Genomic DNA, 12,523 nt, shown 5'->3' with positions numbered 1-12,523 from the left:
GGTTGGGCAGAGAAACACCTGGAAGAAAATTCTGGGAGGATCTGTTAATAATTCCGGTAGAAAACCGTAGTAAATAGCCTGATGAAACCCAAAATAACCCTAGAGGAATTCCTGAAGGAACTTTAGAAAGAAAAAAATCTGATAGCAAGACTGACCGAACTTTTGATGAAATCCCAGGAGGTGTTTATTATGGAATCCCAGGAGGATTTCATAATGGAATCTTTGAAGTATTCCTGGCTGGCGGATAAAATTAAACGACAAGAGGATCAATTTCCCCAGTAGGCTCCCTGACGGAAGGGCAGGTTCTCTGACGGAGTAGATGATGATGATGATGATGATGATGATGATGATGATGATGATGAATGATGATGATGATGATGATGATGATGATGATGATGATGATGATGATGATGATGATGATGATGATGATGATGATGATGATGATGATGATGATGATGATGATGAGATGATGAATGATGATGATGATGATGATGATGATGATGATGATGATGATGATGATGATGATGATGATGATGATGATGATGATGATGATGATGATGATGATGATGATGATGATGATGATGATGATGATGATGATGATGATGATGATGATGATGATGATGATGATGATGATGATGATGATGATGATGATGATGATGATGATGAATGATGATGATGATGATGATGATGATGATGATGATGATGATGATGATGATGATGATGATGATGATGTGATGATGATGATGATGATGATGATGATGATGATGATGATGATGATGATGATGATGATGATGATGATGATGATGATGATGATGATGATGATGATGATGATGATGATGATGATGATGATGATGATGATGATGATGATGATGATGATGATGATGATGATGATGATGATGATGATGATGATGATGATGATGATGATGATGATGATGATGATGATGATGATGATGATGATGATGATGATGATGATGATGATGATGATGATGATGATGATGATGATGATGATGATGATGATGATGATGAGATGATGATGATGATGATGAGATGATGATGATGATGATGATGATGATGATGATGATGATGATGATGATGATGATGATGATGATGATGATGATGATGATGATGATGATGATGATGATGATGATGATGATGATGATGATGATGATGATGATGATGATGATGATGATGATTGTATGATGATGATGATGATGGATGATGATGATGATGATGATGATTGATGATGCATGATGATGATGATGATGATGATGATGATGATGATGATGATGATGATTGATGATGATGATGATGATGATGATGATGATGATGATGATGATGATGATGATTGATGATGATGATGATGATGATGATGGGATGATGATTGATGATGATGATGATGATGATGATGATGATGATGATGATGATGATGATGATGATGATGATGATGATGATGATGATGATGATGATGATGATGATGATGATGATGATGATGATGATGATGATGATATGATTGATGATGATGATGATGATGATGATGATGATGATGATGATGATGATGATGATGATGATGATGATGATGATGATGGATGATGATGATGATGATGATTGATGATGATGATGATGATGATGATGGATGATGATGATGATGATGATGATGATGATGATGATGATGATGATGATGATGATGATGATGATGATGATGATGATGATGATGATGATGATGATGATGATGATGATGATGATGATGATGATGATGATGATGATGATGATGATGATGATGATGATGATGATGATGATGATGATGATGATGATGATGATGATGATGATGATGATGATGATGATGATGATGATGATGATGATGATGATGATGATGATGATGATGATGATGATGATGATGATGATGATGATGATGATGATGATGATGATGATGATGATGATGATGATGATGATGATGATGATGATGATGATGATGATGATGATGATGATGATGATGATGATGATGATGATGATGATGATGATGATGATGATGATGATGATGATGATGATGATGATGATGATGATGATGATGATGATGATGATGATGATGATGATGATGATGATGATGATGATGATGATGATGATGATGATGATGATGATGATGATGATGATGATGATGATGATGATGATGATGATGATGATGATGATGATGATGATGATGATGATGATGATGATGATGATGATGATGATGATGATGATGATGATGATGATGATGATGATGATGATGATGATGATGATGATGATGATGATGATGATGATGATGATGATGATGATGATGATGATGATGATGATGATGATGATGATGATGATGATGATGATGATGATGATGATGATGATGATGATGATGATGATGATGATGATGATGATGATGATGATGATGATGATGATGATGATGATGATGATGATGATGATGATGATGATGAGATGATGATGATGATGATGATGATGATGATGATGATGATGATGATGATGATGATGATGATGATGATGATGATGATGATGATGATGATGATGATGATGATGATGATGATGATGATGATGATGATGATGATGATGATGATGATGATGATGATGATGATGATGATGATGATGATGATGATTGATGATGATGATGATATGATGATGATGATGATGATAGCTGGTATATTGAAATTCAAATAAAATATTGCTTGTGTTTAGTTGAGCGTGTATGTTTTGTTTTAGCGTGCATGTTTCGTTTTAGCGTGCATGTTGCATATATGCGTGCTTTTTTATTTGCGTGTACCGATTGACAGCTGGAATGAGCGCGAAAACAGCTTGTAGGCTGTCTCGTGATCGACTCTTCAGTTAAATGAATATTGTTGTGGATGAAGGTGGTGTGAGATAAAACGGCAGTGGAAATTTTAGTTCGGCTGATGGCCGAATCGGCCAAATATTGTGTGGCACCAAATTTCGGATACTACAGAAATCTCTAGAGAAAGTACTGATGGAACGCTTGAAACAACTTCCTATGTAATCCCTGGGGGTTCTTAATGGAATTCCTAGGGAAAATCTTGATAGAACTCAATTAGGGTTGTCATGACTATTACGGCTTAAGCCGACTGTGTTTTGAAAATACCTGAAGGTCGTAGACACAAAAGTCAATTTGGACAAATTGAGATGTAAAATTGTGAAAAATGATAGAATCGTTCTGGTGGGCTTTGATCCCACGACTCCCAATACGCTAGACTGGGCGCGTTAACCAACTACGCCACAGAACGGGTTACGGTTCTGCAGCGCAATCGGCCAACCAGAAACCAAAGTCCGTCACGACCCCATATTCTCCTTCACAACCCTACACCTCCTTCGGCTCTCTGAGATAGAATTCCTATAAGAATTTCACGTAGAATCTCCAAAGAAACTCCTTATGGACATCCTGAAGGAACTCCTGATAATATGGCTAGAAGTACTACTGCTGTAATCACTAGAAAAACTTCTGATGCACTTTCTGGAGGAATTCCTACCGAAATCTTTGAAAAAACTTCTTACGGGATCCCTATAGAAACTCCTGATGAAATCCCTAGATTCCTGATAAAATGCCTGAAAGAACTCCTTATAAAATCCCAAGAAGACATCCTGCTGGAATTCCTTGAAGAACCCCTGATATAATCTCTAGAGGGATTCCTGATGTAATCTCCGAAGGAACTCTTAATGGCATCCCTAGAGGAACTTCTTAAAAAACCGCTGTAGGAACTCCTGATGGAATCCCTGGAGAACTGTTAATGAAATGCCTGGAGTATGATGAAATTTCTAAAGGCACTCCTGATGCTAGTGAAATGTATAAGAACAACTCAAGAGCGCGCATTTGCTATATCACCATGGCGTTGACGTTGCGTTTTTACCTCCTCCTCATCTGCATCGGTAGTTAGAGTAAGGTGGGGCAAAAGTTCGACCTTAGTAGTATAATCAAAGTTTCCAGCAAAACAATAGCATTTAAAACAAAACAAATACCATACAGTGAACCTTCAACATATTAGCTATAATTTTGCTGAACAAACTTTTGTCAAAATATTAACTCATTTTTAGTTATAACAGTTTCAAAATTGATTGTCTTATTCGAACTTTTGCCCCACCGTTGGGGCAAGAGTTCGAATCTAGTGTGGGGCAAAGGTTCGCTGGCTAAAACACAAAATATCGATACTTTTTTGACAGGCATACCTTACACCGGCCGTAAACTTCAGTTTAACGAAAAATACACACTAAATTTTCATCAAAAAATTGCCCAAAACCGAGTTAATTGTAATATACTCAAAAATAGCAGTTTTTCGCAAAACTAAGTGGAAATGTAAAATTTTGGTGACAATTTTCATACGATCAGACAAATTTAACTAAATTTGAAGATAATATGTGGATTTGAGGCAATTTGCAAATTTTTCCGTGGTTTTATACATGGGTCGAACTTTTGCCCCGCTGATTCGAACTTTTGCCCCACTATGGGCCAAAAATTGTTTTCAAGCATTTATGCAAAAACTAATACACCTCAAAGCAACCTTATGATAGGCCTAGAAACGCCCTTACATAAAATATTGAAAAAGATTTTATCTTCAATTGGTTCCATGCAACGAAAGTTTGACCAAAAATTACAATATTCACGTCGAAAAACAACAAATAGCCATAACTTTTCCAAATCTCAATCGATTTTTATGATATTTGGAGTGAAAGTCTCTTACTTGAATAGCATTCGAACCACCATGACATTTATAAGATTTGTTTTGAATTGAGCTAGAAATCTTAAAAAGAAACTTTTACCCCACTCGAACTTTTGCCCCACTTTACTCTAATGGGACACCGAAGCTTCAGTTTGACATGTTGACGTCGATGTTCGTGCAACATCCCTACTGACAGTACAATCAGTTTATCAAACATTTGGCTCCGCCTACCGGTGGTTTGAGCTAAATCAAACTCGTTTGATTGAGGATTCCTCGCGGAATTTCTCAAAGGATTCATCCCTGAGTTTTTCGAGGAATTACTCGCGGAATATCTTCAAGGTTTCTTGGAAGTTATCAGAAATTTCTCAAAATATTTTGACCGACCGATTCGGCAACCGTCAAATCGAATTCACAAACTGTTAAATGGGTTTGTCAAGCAGCATCACACACGGTCCAACATAGCACCAACATGAACACCAACTTTGGGTTGGAGTCAATGTTGGTCCAACAGTCTGAGTCGTCTGTGGATTGCATTACGATTGGCTTTTCCGATCAGCTTCTACGGTTTTCTGATGTGATTTGCGTTTCTAATTAGCTGTTTCAATTTCGAAATTCAAATTACATCTACTAGTACTAGTACCAGTAATCGGAATGAAAAAAAAAAAACGGAATTAGAATGAAAATAAAATGGCAATGGATAATGGAATTCTTTTTCTTGGCACTACGTCTCCACTGGAACAGTGCACGCTCCTCAGCTTAGTGTTCTTATGAGCACTCTCAGTGTTATTAACTGTGAGCTTTCTTTGCCAAAATTGCCATTTTCGCATTTGTGTATTGTGTGACAGGTACGATCAGTGGCGTAGCTAGGGTTTTGGGGGCCCGGTGCGGAGGTAGATTTGGGGGCCCCTAAAATAGAGGTTTGCAAAATATGTCTTACTAGCTTACACATACCTTCATATTTTTATCAAAAACGTTTTATATTAAAAATCGTGATTTAAAGGTCAAAACATATTCTGCTAGTACAAATTAACCCATACGAGGACTTAGCCAGGAAGTCCATCAGGAAGTAGTTTTTGATATTATATCTTGTGGAATCAAAAAATGTGTATGTTTTAAAGGATCTTTGAAGGAATTGTTGGATAACTTTCTGTTTGATGTACGGTATTTAGTAGTTTGCTTATAGTTATACCTAGACTTACGCTTTGAAGGCTCGTCAAAACGGCTCTATTTTAGTTTGATTCATCGATTATCGATAGTTTTCTTCGCTCTGGTTTGGCATTCAGTCTCAAGAAATCAAAGGAAAACAGTGATTTTCCTTTGGTTCCTTGAGACTGGATGCCAAACCAAAGCGAAGGCTCTATTTTAGTATTGCGCAAATCATTGAATTTTTTTTGGTTTTTGATGCAGATCTAGGAGGCAATCAAGATGAAATGTTTGATGTTATTATTGATATCATTTTATGAGGAATCCCAGCGAAACTCATAGAGGTGTCCTGAGATAAAATTTTGGAATATACCTTAACAAAAACATGCAGGAATTCTTTTGAAGTAAACATATTTTCCTGGAACTCTGTCGAAATTCCTGAAATTTATGGATTTTTTGTTTTTAATTTTTGAGAAACTTTTCATAACAGAAGTTTTGTAAGAATATGCAAAAAAAACTTGAAGAAATTGGTAGAACCGCTTGAAAGTTTCTGAGAATATTACTGCTTTTATCACTTGAAGAACTCATTGTAGTAATCGATGAATTCATGAAGAGCTCCCTGGAAAAAATAAGGGACGTATCTAAAAGGATTTCCAATTATCTGAGGAATTCAAACATCTAAGATAAATACCAGAAGAAAAATTAATTTCTCAAATAAGTGTACAGTGACCCCACGCAATTGAATCACCCACAATTTATGAATCAGCTGATTTCAAAAGACAAAATTATTGTCAAACTTGTCACAAAACATCACAGAATTACTTTTACACTTAGTTTCTTATCAGTAAAAGTAATTCTGTGATGTTTTGTGACAAGTTTGATAATAATTTTGTCTTTTGGAGTCTGCTGATTCATAAATTGTGGGTGATTCAACTGCGTGGGGTCACTGTATTTGAAATAAATAGAACAAAGAATTCCTGAAGCTAGTGGTAAAGGAATATTTAGGAAAACCACGGGATTTCTTGACCAACGGTACGCCAAGATCTCCCTCCAGTGGTTTTCAGAAGGCTCCTCGGTGGAATTTGTGGTCAAAGCCTTGATAAATTCCTAGAATGATTTCTGTAGGAGTTCTTGAACGACCCTAGATAAAATCCGGGTATAAATTTTCGGATTTTCTGTGCCAATTTCATTAAAAATCCCTTAATGAATTAACAACCATATAGGAACGCCAGATAGCTTATTACTAGTAATTTTATAGTGTATTTCTTTTAAAAAAAATATATAAGAAATACCTTCTGGCATTGCTTAAAATATTCTGTACAGTTTCTACATGAAAGCGCTGGGAAAAGTTCCCTGGGTTTGTTGCTTATGTTTATTCCGAAGAAATAAATAGTTTCTGAAAAAAAAAATCCTGGAACAATTCCACAATGAACAATTGGAAATATTTTCTCGTTTGTTTCAACGTAATCTTAAAGGAATCTCTGGATACAAATAATAAAAAAATATAATAAATCCATGGCATAATTTTATATGAATTACCAGGAGAAGTTTTTTTTTAAGAAATGCCCTGATGAGTTATTCAAGGTCACTTGAGAATAAGTTTGAATGATTTTTGGAAGGTATTTTTGGATGAATTAAAAAATAAAATCTAAAGCTTTTCGATATACATTCAATATTTAAAAAAAAATGTAAAATTAGTTTTTTGTATTATATCTGTTTTTACTCAAGTTCGTGACCTTAATATTTGTTCGCGCCCTCCATAATGGTCTCGAATTTAAAAGCAAATTAATATTTGCATCTGCCTAAATAGTCTACCTGAAGTCGTTGGCTTACTCATTCTACAAAATTCATGCTTTTGAGAATATCTCCAACATTGAAATTTGAACAAATATACACCTTTAGCAGTGGTAGGTCATTTGGCATAAAGTTGTTTGGCATAATGGCCATTGTGCATAAAGTCGTTTTGCATAATAGTCGTTTGACATAATGAGTTTGAAAACAAGAATTTCTTAAGATGACATTCGTTTTTACGTTTCTATTTAATCTTTCTCATGGCATCAGGCTTATTTTTGAGTTAATTGAAACAAAATGACACTTTATTCAACAATCATATGCTCTTGAATAAACAAAAGCATGTTAGCAAAGTTATTGCTAATAGTATTTCATTATTTATCCAGAAATTACCCTTCATTCAAATATTAATGCTTCTTTTGAGTTTCGCAAATAAATATTTAGCACAAATTTACCCTTCTTCCAAACATTCTATGTTTTTTTTTCTAAACATGATGTAACCATAATTAAAGGTATAAAGAGTGTTGATTTGAAATTTAAATGAATTTCACCTTCTTTTATACATAGGCTGTTCTTTGGAGCTATATTGTAGATATTTTTGTTTCCAACTGACAGAAGGGCGGTAATCGATAACATTGATCTGCTCAAGTTATTGACGAAAAGATAAAACGATTAATGCAGTTACTTCGATGGGTTGAGCTACTTTTCCCCCAATGTCCTTTTCCTGAACGCCAGTTTTCCGAATGCCAGTTCCCTGAATATCTCGTTTCCCCGATTATCCCACGCCCCCGAAAAGTTTTTGGCACTCATAATTGTCGTAACTTTATACATTTCAGGGTGGTGATCGAACTAGCCATCTAATATGCACCCTTCTTTATTTAATTGGCGTCCTCAGCATTTTTGCCAACATGTGCATAGCCAAGAATGACAGAATACCTTCTTCTTTTGATTGCTTATCTTTCTTTCTCGCTCACTATCCAGCCACTAAAGACTATTATAGCTTCTATTGAAATTGCACCACTTTTCGAGGAAACCGGTCATTCGGGGAACCGATGATTCTGAACGCAATTTTTGATGTCTTTTCGTTGTATTATGCCGCGATAATTTTTGGCGTCTTCTTCTATAAGTTATCATAAATGTTGCCTTCCTTTGAATATAGACTGTTCTTTAGATTTATACTGTTTTAAATTTTTATTATTTAGTGAAGCCAAATGCTAACCTATTTTTATATTTTGCTGCATTATGCCGCGATAATTTTTGGCGTCTTCTTCTATATGTAATCATAAATGTTGCCTTCCTTTGAATATAGACTGTTCTTTATATTTATACTGTTTTAAATTTTTATTATTAAGTAAAGCTAAATGTTAACCTATTTTTATATTTTGCTGTATTATCAATTCTTGCAAGACGTGCTGTAAGAATGATTATTACTCAACATATTTTTTTATTGCGAATACATGATCTCTTTTCCCTTTTTTTGATAATAGACGGTGTTTTTGACGTACACTTTCAAAATTAAAATTTATATTGAATCGTTCGAATGTTTTGCCACACATATTTTTTAAATGTATTGTTCTTTTGAGTTATGCTGCGGGAATTTTTTTTTTGCGTTAGAGCCTCAAACTTTTTAACGAAAAATTATCTGCTCTCGTTGATAGGCTATTTTTGCATAATGCTGTAATAATAGGTCTTTGGATTAGAGCTTTAAATATTTTGCAAATAATTTTTCCCTTCTTCATCAAGTGTTCACGTCCAAACTGGGACAAAGCTTGATCTGCAGTGGAATATTCTATGAGCGAAATATTCTACTGCGAACTTCCTTTGTCAATTTAATATTTTCAAATATGTAGATCGCAACAAGCTATTCTATGTTCTAGAGATATTCTATGTTCTGAGATGTAGAAAAAAATATCATTCGGAATAGATCTTCCACCAGACCCGTTACGAGTTTTATTTAGTTATGCTCTCTTATGTCACAACAATTTTTGACAATCATAGCTTGGAAAATCTCTGAACAAACACTATGATTATTGCAAACCTACCAAAATTTTTTGCTATGGGATCGGTGGTGTTGCTCTCGGTAAAAGGTTAAAAATGCCGATATTCATTATAAGTCAATCAATAGGCCAAACAACTATTATGCCAAATGGCTTTATGCCAAATGACCTTATGCCAAACGACTTTATGCCAAACGGGGTGCAATCACCTTTAGCATTTAACTCATGTATATACTATTGAGAAGGTATCTGTCAAATTTCTAAAATGCTCCAGATTTCTTGAGGCCTACAAACTTGGGTAGATTTGATTGGAAATCAGAACTCATGAAGTATATCTTATATAAAAATAAATAATTATGAATCCAAAGCCGTAATAAGACTCAACATCTTCAACATAGGTATTTGAGCATACTTAAGTATCTACATCAGAGCCCCGTTTAGCTATTAGAAGACTCGGATTTCTCATGCGTGCTATCGATTGAACAACAACAAGGGAAGTAGGGGGAGATCCGGATACCGGACAAAACCGAAACATTGAGAAATCATGATCCAATACAGATGGTGTATTAGTAGAAAAGGAAGCTATTAAGGAGACTAATGTTTGCGTAGAATAACACATCCTTGAAATATGCATGCCTTTTTCAAAAAGTAACAAATTTGACGTATCGCCTTAATTTCGAGCCTATTTAGTAATTATTTTGAATATGAAAAAATGCTTTGAATTATGCAAGCATGTTCGAACATAATCCTAATTTGATAGTATGAATTTGTTTTGTACCATAATTGAACTAAATATGGGCAAATTACAATTTTCGTCAAGCACCTCCTGTCCCTCAGTTTCGGACAGCTTGATTTGTTATATGATATCTTTGTAATTATTGCATCAGTGTCTCAAAATACTTTCATTTTTCATGGGTTCCGTCGATCATGGTATCAAACATGCAATAAAATTAAGAAGAATGAACAATCAGAACAACATCGTAATATGTGCTATTTTTCATCATATATGAAAGAGTTTTTTTTATAGGCATCTTGCAAACAAAGAAAAACTCAAATTATTCTTGTAAATGTTGCAAATGCATTGAACTGGCAAATATATACTATTCCTAAAGTAAACACATTTTATGATGTTCAAATTTACAGAATTTGAGGCATTTTCAGATCGTGTCCGGTATAGGGGGCCACCTTTCAAGATCGATCAATTTGGTACTAAAATACATCATCAAAATGCAATGCCAGATTTCATATTTATATTTTCAAATTTATTTTTGTAAACTATAAAAATGACAATATTTATCATAAATGGGTAATACGAGCACATAAAACCAATATTTTTTAAATTATGAATTTAGTGGATTAAGTGTCCGGTACTGGGGGATCTCCCCCTACTTACAATACAAATATTCGTGGAGGTCCCTAAAATGTGGGATAGATTTAGGGTGAGCTGAGGGCCGCGGTAGGACCGTGACTGTGGGCCCCATATTTTAGAAGCTCCCAGGCACGGTCCTCCCGGAGCCCTAAACCCACTCTAAATTTATCTCTAAAATATTAAAAATAAGGGATAATCAAGGGGCCCCTGAACATCGCAGATCCCAGTCTGCTTGTCATGCTCATGTTTTTTTTTTGGATCTTACAAATTGCCAGTTTCTTACAAGCTATTTCGAACTTTTAATGCTAAGAGATATCCGTACTGCGATTTTGGCCCCCCTAGAAGCTCGGGGCCCGGTGCGGACCGCACCCACCACACCCCCCTAGCTACGCTACTGGGTACGATGATACAAAACGAAAAGATCCTGGCCCGTCTGCGAATCGAACCTAGACACCATCAGCATGGCTTTCCTTCTTAGCCATGGACATTACCTCTAGGAAGGATAACGGAATGGCAATGGAACAAAACGTGTCATGTCTATATATTCAAGTTTCAGTTATGGGAAGTTGTCTTCCGTCGATTGATGTACTGAAGACTAGCCAATGTTGATTTTGATTTTATAAATGTAAATCCGCCTCATTATTCCCATTGTTCCAAGTCGAGAGAAAACCATATCTATCTTCAATATCGATTTTTGGTTCCAGTGATAGCCCCCATATTAAAGTAGCAGCCGGCAGCCAACGAATTTTCCCGCAAAACAAGCCACCCCTCAATATTGAAGCTCAGATTCAACTACACACGAAAAACTGGTTCCGGTTGACCTTGAACTGCTAACTGACTGATTACCAACTAAAACGAACGTAAACGTGCTGCACCTCTGGAAGTAGGAGGCATTTACACACTCGCCAACAATTCACTGGGTAGGCATCCCTCCCCCACACTTTTCCACCTCCTACATTAGAGTAAGGTGGGGTAAAAGTTCGATCTTAGTGGAACAATCAATATTGTCAGTGTTTACGTCTTACACCAACAAATGGTCATGACTTTTTCAAACTCTAATCTAATTTTAAGTGAAAGTCTTTTACTTGAATAGCACTCGGACCATGAGCCTTGCTTAGCCGAGTGGTTAGAGTCCACGGCTACAAAGCAAAGCCATGCTGAATGTGTCTGGGTTCGGTTCCCGGTCGGTCCAGTATCTTTTCGTAATGGAAATTTCCTTAACTTCCCTGGGCAAAGAGTATCATCGTACCTGCCACACAATATACGAATGCGAAAATGACAACTTTGGCAAAGAATGCTCTCAGTTAACAACTGTGGAAGTGATCATTGAGCACTTAGCTGAGAAGCAGGCTCTGTCCCAGTGAGAACGTCATGCCAAGAAGAAGAAGAAATGTAAACATTTGCCCCACATTACTCTACAGATCGTCCCATTCTAACCTACATCCAGGAGCTCGGCAGCTGCTGTTGCTGCTGCTAAATAATAGTACGTGATGAGTATCCATCACATCACACACTTTTAG

The 12,523-nt window shown here is 35.8% G+C and overlaps 1 protein-coding gene across 1 annotated transcript; it reads right to left on the bottom strand.

Moving 5' to 3' along the window:
• Positions 1 to 429: 429 nt before the first annotated feature.
• On the bottom strand, positions 430 to 2,593 carry LOC110679622 (uncharacterized protein DDB_G0271670-like; the record flags this gene model as incomplete). The annotated part of the gene is given in 3 exon segments (XM_021854936.1): positions 430 to 670; positions 1,651 to 2,459; positions 2,462 to 2,593. Coding segments are annotated over 3 exon segments (1,182 nt in total), but the record flags the coding sequence as incomplete, so codon positions are not given.
• Between the last annotated feature and the right edge of the window lie 9,930 nt (positions 2,594 to 12,523).

The sequence above is a fragment of the Aedes aegypti genome, chromosome 3 (assembly GCF_002204515.2).
Source record: "Aedes aegypti strain LVP_AGWG chromosome 3, AaegL5.0 Primary Assembly, whole genome shotgun sequence".
Classification (NCBI taxonomy): Eukaryota; Metazoa; Arthropoda; class Insecta; order Diptera; family Culicidae; genus Aedes; species Aedes aegypti.
The sequence above is the reverse complement of the archived record's forward strand: the minus strand, read 5'-3'. Positions and strand labels throughout refer to the sequence as shown.